General features: G+C 44.1%; 1 protein-coding gene across 29 annotated transcripts in view; it reads left to right on the plus strand.

Moving 5' to 3' along the window:
- OBSCN (obscurin, cytoskeletal calmodulin and titin-interacting RhoGEF) overlaps nt 1-16,687 on the plus strand; it is a 270,159-nt gene that overhangs the window by 156,387 nt on the left and 97,085 nt on the right. For all 29 annotated transcript variants that reach the window (XM_079996236.1, XM_079996263.1, XM_079996261.1 and 26 more), the window contains 11 exons: nt 1,858-3,201; nt 4,481-4,759; nt 6,467-6,545; nt 7,328-7,452; nt 9,173-9,370; nt 10,771-10,803; nt 10,974-11,072; nt 12,344-12,565; nt 13,834-13,900; nt 14,042-14,071; nt 14,868-14,905. In XM_079996236.1, coding sequence (XP_079852362.1) covers nt 1,858-3,201; nt 4,481-4,759; nt 6,467-6,545; nt 7,328-7,452; nt 9,173-9,370; nt 10,771-10,803; nt 10,974-11,072; nt 12,344-12,565; nt 13,834-13,900; nt 14,042-14,071; nt 14,868-14,905 — 2,514 coding nt within the window. The remainder of the gene's footprint in view (nt 1-1,857; nt 3,202-4,480; nt 4,760-6,466; nt 6,546-7,327; nt 7,453-9,172; nt 9,371-10,770; nt 10,804-10,973; nt 11,073-12,343; nt 12,566-13,833; nt 13,901-14,041; nt 14,072-14,867; nt 14,906-16,687) is intronic.

Consider the following 16,687-nt stretch of genomic DNA (forward strand, 5'->3'; position numbering starts at 1 on the left):
CGTGGGGTTTGTGATTTCAGCTCTCTTGACATAATATGCTGGAGACAGTTCTCTAGTAACACTTCTTTATTAAAGCAACAAGACTAAGACCTGAGGAGGGGAGAGCTACATTTATAGGGACAGAGAACTAGCTAGAAAGGATACATTTTGGAGGGAACAATATCAGGCAATCACAGTCCTGCCTTTTGGAGGAAACCAATAAGACAGAGGATCCAAATACAGCAGCTTAAATGAACCAATAGTAGCTGTACCCTCTGGAACCAAAAGGCAGTTACTTTACCCTAATGCAAATACAGACAATAATAATACAGATATAAAATCCTTTGACTCAATACACAACACTAGGCGCTGAGGTTTTATCCACAGCGCCACCCACGTTCCATGCTATTGTTTCTCTACAATAGTTCCATGTTATTGTTTCTCTTTGCTGACTTGGTTTCATCCAGGTGTTACGGACAATAACTCCCATCTCCCAACACAGCTTCCTACTGTGCTGCATGATGTCAGATATACTCCAAAATATTTGGAGGGCACCAGATTTGCAAAGACTGCTCTATCATAATGCTGTGTTAGCCTCTCGGATGTTACTTTGTGAATACAGTGGTACCTCGGGTTACATACGCTTCAGGTTACAGACTCCGCTAACCCAGAAATAGTACCTCGGGTTAAGAACTTTGCTTCAGGATGAGAACAGAAATCGTGCTCCGGCGGCGCGGCGGCAGCAGGAGGCCCCATTATCTAAAGTGGTGCTTCAAGTTAAGAACAGTTTCAGGTTAAGAACAGACCTCCGGAATGAATTAAGTACTTAACCCGAGGTACCACTGTATGTCACTGAACACAAGGGAGGGAAATGGAGAGCAAAGGCAGCATAAACTTATTGGGTGAAGATTTTCTCAAAGAGTGCTGAAAGGGGGTGTGTTTTGACACTATGGAAAATGTTCACAAATACTGAGTAGTTTCAGCTCAGCATAAAACCCCACCCCCTATATAAAGTTGTGTCAATGAATATAGCTGTGGGGGAAAGTGAGGATGCACTTGCCTAAACAGTTGCCATGTTCTCTGCAACACTGCTTTTGAAATTTATTTTATTTTAATTATTGAAAGTGTTTCTAAACCACACATCATCTAACACCAGAGCAGTTATATCTATGTATAAATATATGGACATAATAAAATGTTCACAAATCATACTAAGGTGTGTGTCTGGCACATAATTGCATTATCCATGCTAGGGATGGAAGAATCTGTCGAAACAGAAAATTTCTTAATTTCCCATTTTTCAAGTGACAGCTCTCTACATTTTACAGTCATTTGCATTTTTTCCAGAGAGGGAAAATCCTCTTGAAAATTCATCAGACTTTCAGTGTGAATTTCTCCTAATAAACACATTTTTTACTAATGTGCACACCTTTTGTAAGCAATTTCTCCTAATATATGCATTTTGGTAAACATTGTTTGGTTAGTGAACTGCATAGGGAAAGTGCAAATTTCAAAGGATAGCTGTGGCTCAGCCCACATATCATTTCAGAAAGTGTGAATGTGATTCTGCTTCAAATGAGGCCTGAATCAAATTTCTTCCCCCGTTCTTGGTAATTTGATTCTTTGCTCTTTTTTATTAATTTGCAGTAAGACATAGCAATAGAAAGAACAATTGGTTTTGCTGAACTTATGGGCATGCGTTGTCTCCCAAAATGTAATTTTTTTGGAACTGCTCCATCAACCTTCTAAGATGTTTACATGCTATATAATATGACATTATCTAGCTCTCAAAGACACAGGATTGTATCTTGATGTTAATCTGGTTATCCTGCTGCTCCTTGGTGTAACCATGAAACTGTACTATTCTGTTTCTCTTAGTGTCAACTGTGTCCATGTTAAAAGAGGCCACTGAGAAAACCCTCAAGCCTGACGAGCTTGGCGAGATATCAGATGACCAGATGCAACCCAGTTTACCACCTGAAGCTGCTCAAGAGGGTGACCTCCACCTCCTATGGGAGGCTCTTGCCAAAAAGCGCAGGATGAGTCGGGAGCCAACTCTGGATTCGATCAGCGAATTGCCAGAAGAGGATGACAAACGTCAGAAACAGAGGAAGGAAGAAGCTGAGATCATCCAGTACTACTCGGAGGAATACTCTACTTGCGATGAGTCGGCTAAAGCAGGAGAAGCAGACTTTTCTGTCACCAGTTCAGACGATGAGTCGAGGGCTGGGACTCCTTCCCTTATTAACTACCTCAAAAAGGCGAGCACAACCAGCATTAGTGGTAAAGTCCAGACTGTCTCTGCAGGGAAAGTCTCTAAACAGTGGGAGAAAGCAGGTCCTGAGCCAGCTGCTCTTGCTAAGCCTGTTGAACCAGAAGCTGTAGAAGGAGATCTGGATGACCCTTCGTTGTCTCACGCAGCTGTGAAGATCCAGGCTGCTTTCAAAGGGTACAAAGTGCGGAAAGAGATCAAGCAGCAAGAATGCCCAGTGTTTGCCGAGACCTTCAAGGACTTCTTTGGAGAACCAGGAAGCACCCTCCACCTTGAGTGTGTGGCTCAAAGCAAAACCGACATGAAGGTCCGCTGGCTGAAAGACGGCGTTGAAGTTTTGGACGGGCGCCATTGCCACATAGACAATTACAGCGACGGCACCTGCTCCTTGATCATCACTGGCCTCGAAATGAATGATGTCGGCAAGTACACCTGCGAGGTATCCAATAAGTTTGGCAAGGCCTCCCACAGCGCCAAGGTGACGGTGGGCGTCCCACCTCAAGCCCCCGTACGGAAACACAAGGCTGCCAAAAAGATCCCCGAGAGTGAGGAGAGCTCTTCTGGCAGCGAGTTGGATGATGCTTTCCGTAAAGCCGGGAGGAGGCTTCACAAGCTGTTCAAGTCAAAAATATCCACAGAGATTTCGGACGTGGATGAGGAACTCTTTGTTAGTGCTGATGAGGGAGAGATAGAGGTGGTGGACCACCAGACCTACCGTGAAGATGAGAGGTACATCTACATCAAGTTTGAAGTTATGGCTGAGGCGAAGACGGCAGCTAGCCGGTTTAGAGAAATGTTTGCTGCTATGGGTATTGCTGTTGAGATTGACATCCTAGATCAAGGCTCCAAGAAGATAGAGCTGCGTATTGGGAAAGCCACACCTCCTGCCCCAGGGCAACTGAGAACCCTGGTGAAAAGACCACCGCCTCCTTTGCTTACATCTGACACTGGTAAGTGACGCATGCAGGACAGGTCAGGTGGGGCCCAATTGACCAGCCTTTTTTTTATCCACACCTGAAATCTCAGGGTGGTAGTCAACAAAGTTATACTCTGAGTAGACCCACTGAAATTATGTTAGGTCAATTAATTCCAATAGACCTACTCTGAGTAATGCTTAGTCAAATACCACCCATAGTATCAAAGATCTGTAAATCCTGACATAATCAGGTACCACCTGAAATGGTGGTTTGAAGATGAATGAGATCAGAATTGTTTAATTCATTTACAGCTTGGTAATATTTGCATTCTGCTCTTCCTCAAAGGAGCTCAGAGCAATGTGCATTAAATTCTCATTTGATTTCCCAAAATTGCTTAGCTACAGGACTTGGAAATACATAAACCCATGGGCTCTTCTTTGCTTTTATTAAAATTTATAATAATAAACCTCTCTCCCAAGTATTGAACCCAAAAGATACTTCTGAAAATGCACTATATGCTCCACGCCTTGGAGAACCTGAGTGCAACAGTGGTGTCTCCCCCCCTGTGATTCCCATCATCTGGTATGCAGTGTATGCTGCCTCCAATAGTCTCTATGGATCCTACATGATTTCCCTCCCTAATCCTCTTTTACAGCCACCCAGGTTGGTGGCTATCATCATATCACCTTTTTGAAGTAGGTTAGGTTAGAAGTTGCCCGTCTTTAACCTCAGAACCTTTTCCAAAAATTAGAAGTCTAGTTACAGCAGAAGTGCTTATCTTGTCACACATGTACCTGGGATTACAAGAAGATTGCAGTTTGAATTTAGCATGGCACCAAAACCAAAAAAGGCACCATGTATAGAGCGAGGGAGCTACAGATACTTTAAAGGTAAAGGTAAAGGGACCCCTGACCATTAGGTCCAGCCGTGGCTGACTTTGGGGTTGCAGCGCTCATCTCGCTTTATTGGCCGAGGGAGCCGGCGTACAGCTTCTGGGTCATGTGGCCAGCATGACAAAGCCACTTCTGGCGAACCAGAGCAGTGCATGGAAGCACTGTTTACCTTCTTGCTGGAGCGGTACCTATTTATCTAATGGCACTTTGACATGCTTTCGAACTGCTAGGTTGGCAGGAGCAGGGACTGAGCAATGGGAGCTCACCCCATCGCGGGGATTCGAACCACCAACCTTTTGATCAACAAGTCCTAGGCTCTGTGGTTTAACCCACAGCGCCACCCGTGTCCCTACAGATACTTTATTGCCACATAAATATGTACATTTCTGTTTTTGTAATTATCCTCAAAACAATTCCAGCTCCCATCTTCATAACTGAACTTCAAAACCAAGAGGTACAGGATGGATATCCAGTCAGTTTTGACTGTGTTGTTATCGGCAAGCCAACCCCCACCATCCGGTGGTTCAAGGATGGGAGGGTTATTGAAGAGGACGATCACTACATGATCAACGAGGACCAGGAAGGCTGCCACCAGCTGATCATTACTGCTGTGGTCCCTCTTGACATGGGCGTCTACCGCTGTCTGGCTGAAAACAGCATGGGCGTGTCTTCAACTAAAGCCGAGCTGAGAGTGGACTGTGAGTATTACCCAGAGACACAGAAATACTCAAGTTCAATAATTATGACCTGGAATAATAATAATAATAATAATAATAATAATAATAATAATAATGAAAATTTTATTTGTATCCAGCCCTTCCCGGCCAAAGCTGGGCTCAGAGCGGTTAACAACAAGTAAGAATAGCACAGAGTACATAAAATCACACAGTCAATTAATTAAAATACATTCTAAAATCAATTCAGAATCAAATTAATGGCAACCATTGGGTTAAAGTTCTATGAGGATTACAGAAGGAGAGAAGGGGTCAGACTGTGCCTTGGCCAAAGGTCTTGCAGGCCCTGCAGAAAGATGTCAAGTCCCACAGGGCCCTAGTCTCTTGTGACAGAGCGTTCCACCAGATCGGGGCCACAGCCGAAAAAGCCCTGGCTCTGGTTGAGGCCAGCCTAACCTCCCTGTCGCCCGGGATCTCCAAGATGTTTTTATTTGAAGACTGTAAGGGCCTCCGTGAGACATACCAGGAGAGGCGGTCCCGTAGGTACGAGGGTACTAGGCCTTATAGGGCTTTAAAGGTTAAAACCAGCACCTTGAACCTGATCCTGTACTCCACCGGGAGCCAGTGCAGCTGGTACAGCACCGGGTGAATGTGATCCCGCAGCGAGGACTCCGTAAGGGGTCTCGCCACGGCATTCTGCACCCGCTGGAGTTTCAAGGGCAGCCCCACATAGGAAGTGTGAAATGCATCACAACCAGTGTGTCCTATCACACATGACTAAGTGAATAGGGGGCTGTCAAATTCAAAGAGGATGGTGAGATCATTGTCAGTTTAGAAATAGGCAAATACTCGTTGTGGGTGAATCCATCCCTAGTTTGCTATGCAGTCAGAGCACTCCACGCACCACAAAATTCCTGTGTGAGAGGCATGAACAAGCTCCTGGTATGCAGATCATTGTAAACAACAAGTACAGTGGTACCTCGGGTTAAGTACTTAATTCATTCCGGAGGTCCGTTCTTAACCTGAAACTGTTCTTAACCTGAAGCGCCATTTTAGCTAATGGGGCCTCCTGCTGCTGCCACACTGCTGCTGTACGATTTCTGTTCTCATCCTGAAGCAAAGTTCTTAACCCGAGGTAATATTTCTGGGTTAATGGAGTCTGTAACCTGAAGTGTATGTAACCTGAAGCGTATGTAACCCGAGGTACCACTGTACTGGGAAGCCGCAGTCAATCACAGTTTTCCAGCTTAAATATAATCAGCAACCCCTCCCCACATAAAATATTATGATAGAGTCACAAAATCACAGAATTGTAAAGTTGGAAGGGGCCATAGAATCAGAATTGAAGGGACCCCATTGTTCAACATATGGCTGCATACACACCCTGATTCCTACATGCAACTGTCTTTCAGTGAAGGATTTTAAAAACTTGTGGATGGCAAACATTTTCTCCCTGTGTTCTTGTGAGCCTCCCTAGAAGATGGATCCTTACCCCTGTCTGCAATGTGTTGGAACAGTCTGAAAGGTCTTTTGAACAACACCTTCTGCGGCTCTCAGTAACTCCACTTGCACTTCTTCCGCTTTGCTGCGTAAGCAGCAGGGAGTACAATTTGAGAGTAAACCATTGATGCTGTCAGAGGACTGGTGCACAACCTCCTCTCTGCCTCTGTTTATCCTCCTGACATGAAGCAACCCACAATGTTTGGATTTTTTTTCTTTTCCATTTCTTAGTGACCAGTACAGACTATGATACAGCAGCAGATGCAACAGAAACGTCATCCTACTACAGCGCCAAAGGGTATCTCTCCAGGTAAGCGCCACCTGCACACTGGAAAACGTCACACTGTCATCACAATGTTGTTGTTATTTAGTCGTGTCCGACTCTGCATGACGCCATGGACCAGAGCACGCCAGGCACTCAGGGCTGATTTCCTTAAGAATGGATATGTTTGATCTTCTTGCAGTCCGTGGGACTCTCAAGAGTCTCCTCCAGCACCAGAATTCAAAAGCATCCATTCTTCGGCGATCAGCCTTCTTTATGGTCCAGCTCTCACTTCCATACATCACTACTGGGAAAACCATAGCTTTAACTATACAGACCTTTGTTGGCAAGGTGATGTCTCTGCTTTTTAAGATGCTGTCTAAGTTTGATATTGCTTTTCTCCCAAGAAGCAGGCGTCTTTTAATTTCGTGACTGCTGTCACCATCTGCAGTGATCATGGAGCCCAAGAAAGTAAAATCTCTCACTGCCTCCATTTCTTCCCCTCCTATTTGCCAGGAGGTGGTGGGCCCAGTGGCCATGATGTCATCACAATATTAGTATATAAAACCAATATTGGTATATAAAAGAGTTGGAAGGGGCCACAAGGGTTATTTAGCCCAACTCACTGCAAGGAATCTTTTGCCTGATATGGGGCTTGAACCCACAACCCTAAGATTAAGAATTTAACGCTCTACTTACTGAGCTATCCAGCAGCTTGTTGTGGTCACAGGAACCTTCTGTGTTGGCCACAGCTCATGGGAAGCTGTTTTTTCACCAGAGCTTTGGGTTGTATGTCAAACGTTTCATTTATTCCTCCCCGCCTGAACCAGCCGTGAACAAGAAGGGGTGGAATCTATGACTGAAGAGGAGCAGCTGCCACAGATTCTAGATGAACTTCATGACATCCATGTAGCTCCTGGAGCAGCTTTGGCCAAATTCCACCTGAAGGTGAAAGGTAACCAAAACTCCCCACCTCTGCTGTGTGTCAACTTTTGGCAGAACCCACTTACTTTTTCATAACATGTATCTACAATTTATGATTATTATTATTATATTTATTACCCACCCTTCACCAGCAGGTTAGGAGTATAGCATCTAGATCAAGGGAAGTAATAGTGCCACTGTATTCTGCTCTGGTCAGACCTCACCTGGAGTACTGTGTCCAGTTCTGGGCACCACAGTTCAAGAAGGACACTGACAAACTGGAACGTGTCCAGAGGAGGGCAACCAAAATGGTCAAAGGCCTGGAAACAATGCCTTATGAGGAACGGCTAAGGGAGCTGGGCATGTTTAGCCTGGAAAAGAGGAGGTGTGCTCTGATGGTGTTTCCTGCTTGGCAGGGGGTTGGACTCGATGGCCCTTGTGGTCTCTTCCAACTCTATGATTCTATGATTCTAGGTTACAGTACATTTCTTCAGTACGTTCATATTCTAAAGATGAATTTCTGACCCAGTGGGTGTCAACTAGCTAGATAGATACTCTAGTTCAAGGATTTCTGCTTGCACAACAAAATTTCTCCTTTCCATGCCTCCTGTGTCCTCCCCAAATCTGCTCTGGAGAGTGGGGGGGGGGGCTCAGATCAGAAGGTGATTGGGGAGGCCCAACAAAAGAACAGTGGCAAAAGAAATTGATGGACTATGCGGAATTGGCAAAAGTAAAGGTAAAGGGACCCCTGACCATTAGGTCCAGTCGTGACTGACTCTGGGGTTGCGACACTCATCTTGCTTTATTGGCCGAGGGAGCTGACGTACAGCTTCTGGGTCATGTGGCCAGCATGACTGAGCCGCTTCTGGCGAACCAGAGCAGTGCACAGAAACGCCGTTTACCTTCCCGCCAGAGTGGTACCTATTTATCTACTTGCACTTTGACGTGCTTTCGAATTGCTAGGTTGGTAGGAGCAGGGACCGAGCACCGGGAGCTCACCCCGTCGCGGGGATTCTGACGCACAAACTACATGACCAGGACAACTGTGACTAAAGAGGAATGGGAACCTTTTATAAAGTGCTTAAAAAAACAACAAAATGAGCTGAACTCCTTGACAGGCTTTGAATAAACATTCACAATTTATTTGTTAACATAATAGATAGGAAACAGAGATTTTTACATTTTTATAACATGCAGAGAACAATATATGTAAATAAATCAGAAAGAGGAACTGAGGGAAGTCATAGGGGGGGAAAGGGGTATGTGGGGGTGGGAGGGGGAAAATGGGGGGAAATACAATAGTTGAAATAATTTGTTATGTGAAAATAACCAATAAAAACTTTTTAAAAAAGAAGGTGCTTGGGGAGGGGGAGCTATTTTGCTTAACCTTCCGTTAGCAAATCTGTTTAGCTGAATAGCGCCTATTGTTACTACTCTTTCCTTTGAGGGGTACATGTGTATAATAATAATAATAATAATAATAATAATAATAATAATAATAATAATAATGAATTTAATTTATATCCCGCCCTCCCCAGCTGAAGCCGGGCTCAGGGTGGCTAATAAAATAGTGCAACATTCTAAAAACATTATAAAAATTAATTAAAATCAAATTGATGGCAACCATAAGCTAAAGTTCTGTAAAGATTGTTCAAAAGAGCTAAGCATGGGGCTAGGAAATTTAACCAGTCTCTTCTCACTTTTCTTTTTGATATGCCTTATCTATTCCTACCTTTCTTTATTCTGCATAGGTTACCCACAGCCTCGCCTTTACTGGTTCAAAGATGGCCAGCCGCTGCATGCATCAGATCGACTCTTGAAGACAGACAAGAGGGAGTTTCATGCCCTTGAAGTTCTCAATGTTACAAAGCAGGACGCTGGTCAATATTCTGTATTTATTAGGAACTCGGCTGGTTCAGCATATTCAGCGGCCAGGTTGCTTGTCAAAGGTTAGCTGTGTGATGCTGAAATGGTGGCTTATGTTGTGCTCAGAAGTGTGTGTGAGGCCTACCGCTCTCAACAAGAATAACAAAAGCATAATATATTGCTTTCCCAGTACCAAGCAGCCTGCAAAACAAAATTTAAAATTAAAACAAGGGATAGCTAACTGGCAGAACAATTTCTCTGGCTCCTGGGCACATTAATAAATGTTAGTAGGAGGTGCACCAAATATCTAGTTTTATTTTTGAGCTAGAAATTAGCAAAATGGTAGGGTAGTAGTTTGTCTCCCACACCCCACTCACATTATTTTTTTGCTAATATTCTCCTTCTTAAATGCCATGGTTTCACTTTGTAGCCGCATCTTCTTCCTACATAATTTAGTCAAGGGTGATCCATCTAATTATGGAACAAGTCTCCATGGCCCACTGGATTTGGCTGTGTGTTGATGTCACGAAGATGAATGAAGACCCTACCAGGCAAAGGCAATGAAAATGAATTAAGTAGACATTTTCTCAAGGCACACATTTAAAAAATCAGTGTGAAAAGGAAGTCTTTTTGATATGAAATGGTCACCCTCCCAAAAAAATGTAATAGTTTTAATTCTACTCTAATTTTAATTGTTGTTTGGTAAAAAAGTGGATCCACAATTTTCCTACAAGGGGATTTCCCCCCCAACCCAAGAAGCTAAAATTTCCACATTTTATTGGATTTTATTTGGGTTTTGTAGTTAATGCAAATCTTTGTGTCCTATTGCGTTGAACCCTTATTGGTAACTGGGACCATTTAAAGAATCTGACCACCTATGAAGTGCTTTGAATTTGTAGCAAAATGGACCCACAGACTTCTGTCTAAAGAAGAGAACAGCCCTACCATCCAAGAATTCAAAAGTTGGCCATGCCAACTTGAGAGCAGATGGACACAACCCATCAAATTGTTGGTGGGTTTGCTGGATGTCTAATGTGGTGCCAAAAAAAAAAAAGAAATGAGCATCTTTGTTAGACAGGTTGATCACTTCCAGGCTAGGATTGCCCTATTTCAAAAGGGAGATTAAACAATGTTGGTTATTTAACGAACTTTCGTCCTGATTTGGTTGTGAAGAGGTTAGGTGATGTTGTGTCAAAACAAGTGTTGACCCCACACTTTCAAGTGCATTTTCCTGCCACTCTCCTAATCACAAAAAGGCCAATATTTTGCAGAAGCAGGCTTCTTGCACAGGACCTCTCAGCCAGCTATAATTGTACAGCCTGAATTTGCTGGTATGTGACTGAATCCCACTCAAAATTTGCAACAGTATGAAAGCCCCTTTGGTGGAAATTGAGGCCTAGCACTTGCTATGCCATTTTGGATTGCAGATGTGGGCTCACGTGATCTATCACCTGATGGTGCTGCTGTTCTTTCATTTTTGCAGGGCCTGGTGAGGAAGAAGAGAAACCCAGAAGAGGTGAGAAAAGAAACAGGAGGAGTTGGTGGGAACAAAGGTCTTGGCTGCCTTTGCTTTGAGGCTTTCAAAGCTGCGAACTTTAGAGCAGCCCCAGCTCCGTGGAGCTTAGTCCTACCTGACTATTGCAACGTCACATTTTTATGTTTTTCTCTGAACAACTTAAATTTCAGATGTTCATGAGCAGCTGGTGCCACCAAGGTTCCTGGAACGATATACCAACAAAAAAGTGAGGGAAGGTGCCAGCATTACTCTTTCAGTGAAAGTTGAAGGTAAATGAATTTAGAGGCATGCCCGCTATTCCAACTGCCCCTCCTCCATGATTGAATTTGCCCATCCAGGGGAGACAAAGGTTGTAGTGGAGTCAATGCATGCTTTGCTTTCCAGCATGCACAAAGAGAGGTCCTTGCCCCAAGGATCTTGCCTCTAAAGTTTGACACTGGGGAAGGGAAGGGAAGGGGCAATGTTTTAGCAAGAAATTAATATGAGTAGATTCATTTTAATGAATTAAGACTGTGTAAGAGCTGGACCATAAAGAAGGCTGATAGCCAAAGAATGGATGCTTTTGAATTATGGTGCTGGAGGAGACTCTGGAGTGTCCCATGGACTGCAAGAAGATCAAATGTATTTAGTCTGAAGGAAATCAGCCCTGAGTGCTCACCGGAAGGACAGATCGTGAAGCTGAGGCTCCAAGACTCCGGCCACCTCATGAGAAGAGAAGACTCCCTGGAAAACACCCTGATGTTGGGAAAGATGGAGGGCACAAGGAGAAGGGGACAACAGAGGACGAGATGGTTGGACAGTGTTCTCGAAGCTACCAGCATGAGTTTGACCAAACTGCGGGAGGCAGTGGAAGACAGGAGTGCCTGGCATGCTCTGGTCCAGGGGGTCACCAAGAGTCGGACACGACTAAATGACTAAACAACAAGAAGACTGTGCAGCATTTTTTCTTTTGTTTTTCATGTATTTTTAGGTTGTGAACCACCCAAAGGTCTATGGATGAAGGGTGGTATACAAATTTAATAAATAATAATAATAATTTGTTGAAATATTTATAGACCACACTTTCATAAGAATACAGCACATAAAACTACAATAGGATAAAGAAAGAAAGAAAAATCAATAACAGCATCAGCCAAAACATGAATAGAAACTGGCTGGTAAAAAGGATTTCATATTGCAAAGGTTTGTTTGAATAACACCGTTTTTAGGATATGTCTAAAAACGCAGACTGTATGGGGGTGGCATAGCTCATTAGCATGCCAGAGGCTTGTTCAGTGTCGGAATTAATGCCACCCCCATACCAACTAAGAACAGCCATGCAACACGACCTACAGGGTTGAGAAAGAACTATCAATCTCACCATCTTTTCTCTGTTCTGGCCAGGTGAGGTTTCCAGAGTTGTGGATGAAGCTTAGCACCGGCTTAGCACCGAGGTGCTAAGCAAAGACTTTACACAAATGGCAGGACTTGGGAAGGGAGGTTATCTGGGAGATCAGAAGAAATGATACACTAATAGCCCCCTCATTTTCCCTCTTTTTAGGATGTCCACCACCCTCAGTGACTTGGCTGAAGGAAGAGTACCATGGAGAAGACATCCTTTGGATCAAGCCGGACACCCCAGGCTATAAACTTGCCAGCTCCAACATGCACCATAGTCTCATCTTGCTGGATGTGAAGAAGGAGTTCAGCGGAAACTACACCTGCATTGCGTCCAATCAGGCTGGGCAGTCTATCTGTAGCTCCTCCTTAGAAGTTCTGGATGGTAAGCACTTCACCAACTTATCCTCTATTTCCATATTTATACGTGCTGGCTGTTTCATTAAAATTGGCTTCACGCTAGTCATAATCTCTGGGTTTCTGTGTGGTCACCAGTGGCCATGGAAATACAATTTACATGTACAGAGCCTGTACGCTCCCCATCACCCCACAAATAAAAACAATACTGCTTTCCCCAACTTGTGAAAAAGTCACAGGATCTTGGAAGAAGGATAAAATCTGATGCAAATGAGCTTCTACTGAGGTTTTGAGTTCTCCCTTGCCACAAGCTGAACTGCTTTGATATCACAGCAGCCCAGAGTCCAGAGCTCTGCGCTTACTTTATGTGCAAGTTATATACATGTTCATGAGAAGGAAAGGTTAAGGAGTAAGGCCTATGCACATCTGGAGTGGAATCCCTAAGACGGTTGGCTGGCGCTTTGTACGCCTCCTTCCAGCAACTGCTGCAGCCAAGCTGGTGTCAAATGTATTGCTCTACTTTCCTTTGGACCACATCAGCCAGGACCTCCAGACACACTGGCCAGACTTGAGCACTGGGGAAGTCACTGCAGTGCTGCTAATGGAGTGCATTGACTTCACCCCTGGAGGCTCTCTCCATTGTCTCTTGAGACAGATGCCACCAACAAGAAGTCAGTTCTGGTCCTGCTGGGGACACTGAACACAAAAGGCCTGGAAATAAGGGAGCACTACAGGCCACCCCAATGGGACGTGGGTGGCACTGTGGTCTAAACCATAGAGCCTAGGGCTGGTTGATCAGAAGGTCGGCGATTCGAATCCCTGCAACGGGGTGAGCTCCCGTCGCTCGGTCCCAGCTCCTGCCAACCTAGCAGTTCGAAAGCATGTCAAGTGCAAGTAGATAAATAGGTACTGCTCTGGAGGGAAGGTAAATGGCATTTCCGTGTTCTGCTCTTATTCACCAGAAGCGGCTTAGTCATGCTGGCCACATGACCCAGAAGCTGTCTGGACAAACGCTGGCTCCCTCAGCCTATAGAGTGAGATGAGCGCCACAACCCCAGAGTCATCCGCAACTGGACCTAACAGTCAGGGGTACCTTTACCTTATGGGCCACCCTGTCATTATAAGGCAAAATTGCTTTCAATTCAAATGGTGACATCTAACTTGAGCCAAGGCAGGGTAGTTGAATTCCAGCATCTCCCTCACCCGTAACCCCAACAAAGCTTGGGCAGGATGAGAAATATTCCCCAGCCTGAGACACGCCCGCTGATAGGTTTGTTGTCCTTCATTCCCTTGCAGTGAAAGAGCCCGAGGTTCTGACCCAGGAGCGTGTGATGGTGACAGAGGCCATCATGACATCACTTGGGTAAGTGGGAGGCTGTGTGGCCAGAGGTTAGGATGCTGCACAGGCAGACTAGAAAAAAAACTGAACGCGTCTTAAGATTTTCAGACTGGAACTTCATTCTGTTCTCCTCCCCTCCCTCTTGCTTTTTTGTTTTTGTTGCAGGTATGAAGAAAAGGAAAAGAAAGAACATGGGTAATGTCTGAAAGTTCTTGTTAACACGTAGTGATATTGGCGATGTTTTAAACTTTGTGTTATTCAGTTACTGAATTCTAATTTTGGTATCCTTTAAAATGCATTCCCCCCTGTAAAGATGGCCACACTCTGCATCTCCTTGCCTATTGAGCTCACTGCACTCTTTTTGGACCCTGCTAAAAACATTTTTTCTCCGGGGAAACCTTCCCAGAAATGTAGAGTGTTGGTTTGCATTTTAATCTGTTTTCAGTTGATAACTGATTTTCTTGAACGTTTTTAGCAGATTTTTAAAAACCGTTTTCACTGATAATTTGATTGTTTTCTTCTTTTTGCAAACCACTCCACAGGATTTTGTTTGGTGTGGGGGAGGGCAATCCTATGGTGTATAAGTTTTATGAATTTTTAAATTTTATCACAGCTTGGGACCAGTGTACTTGAGATTGCCTGGCCTCTGTATGCCTCCTCGACCACTTCAGTCTACAGAACTTGCAGTCTTAAAAGTATTATATGACATTTGCTCCATTTATTTTAGGAGTTGAACTTTTAGTGTGGCTGCACTTATATTAATATTAGGCAGGCACCCTCATTCTAATGTTTCAAGCAACCGCTAAACAAGCCTGTCGGGACATATAATCCATCTATGTGCAGTTACTTTAAAATTTGCTCATCTTATCTGTGCATCATTGATAATCATTGTAAATACTTTTGATGTATGCTGCTTAAGGATTTTTTTTTTTAATTATTAAGCGCTTTATAAATTCTCATATATTTATACCTTCCCTTTTCTCTTCCTTAGAGTCGGGATTTCTGTACAACCTCCTGAAGGCAGAAAAGGTATGCAAAGTTTCGCCTGTGCTTTAACTTCAAAATGTTACTAATATAGATCACAGTTTGCTGTTACATATAACGTTCTCTAATATTAATTACATAGTTTACAGCCGTAGTCTTTGATTTCTTGAGCAAATAAATGTTGCCAGGTTGATGCAGTTCATATTCAAATTAAATTCATTGCTTTAAATCAGGGGTCAGCAAACTTTTTCAGCAGGGGGCCGGTCCACTGTCCCTCAGACCTTGTGGGGGGGCCGGACTATATTTTGAAAAAAAAAATAAATGAACAAATTCCTATGCCCCAGAAATAACCCAGAGATGCATTTTAAATAAAAGGGCACATTCTACTCATGTGAAAACATGCTGATTCCTGGACCGTCCGCGGGCCGGATTTAGAAGGCGATTGGGCCGGATCCGACCCCCGGGCCTTAGTTTGCCTACGCATGCTTTAAATCTGCAACTAGCTACCTTCCCCTTCAACCAGGAATTGTATCTGTCAGGCAAGGCATCATGTCAGTTGTACTGGTGACACTTAGGGTAACAGATACTAAACTACTAAATGTGTACACATCATGTCAACCATGGGGGGGGGGGGGGTTCATGCCTTTCAAATAGGGATTCTCATTTAAAAATACCGCCCTGCAGGACTCCACCCTTTCTGATTCCTGCTTGCGAGTATTTTGAAGTGATTGCTTTGATTTATGCACCTGTGCAACCATTCATACCTCTTGCAAGGCTTGTACATCTTGTATCCTGGCATCTATACTGAAGTACAGATGTCTTAGGGAAAATACGCCATAAAAGGTGGGAAGGATGGTAAAAATGTTTTCATGCTACTATTTTGTTTGTATGTATATATATATATATATCACTTTCCCCGTATTTGTAATCCAGTGCTGGCCTCCTCACTTGGAATATGTTTATTGGCTGCTCATCTCTGTAGCAAGAGCTTGGGCTATTTTTCTCATGGTTTTGCATTAATAATAATAATAATAATAATAATAATAATAATAATAATAATAACTGTATGCCACCCATCTGACTGGGTTGCCCAAGCCACTCTGGACAGCTTCTGATGGAATATAAGTACACAGTAAGACATCAAACATTAAAAACTTCCCTAAACAGGGCTGCCTTCAGAGGTCTTCTAAAAGTCAGATAGTTGTTTATTTCCTTGACATCTGATGGGAGGGCATTCCACAGGGCAGGCGCCACTACCGAGAAGGCCCTCTGCCTGGTTCCCTGTAGCTTCACATCTCACAGTGAGAGAATCCCAGAAGGCCCTCAGAGCTGGTCCTTAGTGTCCGGCCTGAATGATGCAGGTGGAGATACTTCTTCAGGTATACAGGGCTAAGGCTGTTTAGAGCTTTAAAGGTCAACACCAATGCTTTGAATTGTGCTCAAAAAAGTACTGGGAACCAAAGTATATCCTTTATGGCTGGTCCCAACAGCTGTTCCCAGTCACCAGACTAGCTGCCACATTCTGGATTAGTTGTAATTTCTGAGTCACCTTCAAAGGTAGCCCCACGCAGAGTGCATTGCAGTAGTCCAAGCGGGAGCTAACCAGAACATGTAGCACTCTGGCAAGACAGTGCACAGTCTGGTAGGATTTCAGCTGGCGTCCCAGATGTTGCTGGTAGACAGCTGCCCTGGACACAGAAAGCCACTTTTGCCCTACAGAGGAGGTGGGGTTACAGGCTTCACAGCCCCACTACACGTGGGGCGGCTGGAGCCCAGCCCCTGCACTATTGGGGGAATTCCCAGCCACGTCATCCCCTGGCCAGCCAA

Source organism: Podarcis cretensis (genome assembly GCF_951804945.1).
Source record: "Podarcis cretensis genome assembly, chromosome: 12".
NCBI lineage: Eukaryota > Metazoa > Chordata > Lepidosauria > Squamata > Lacertidae > Podarcis > Podarcis cretensis.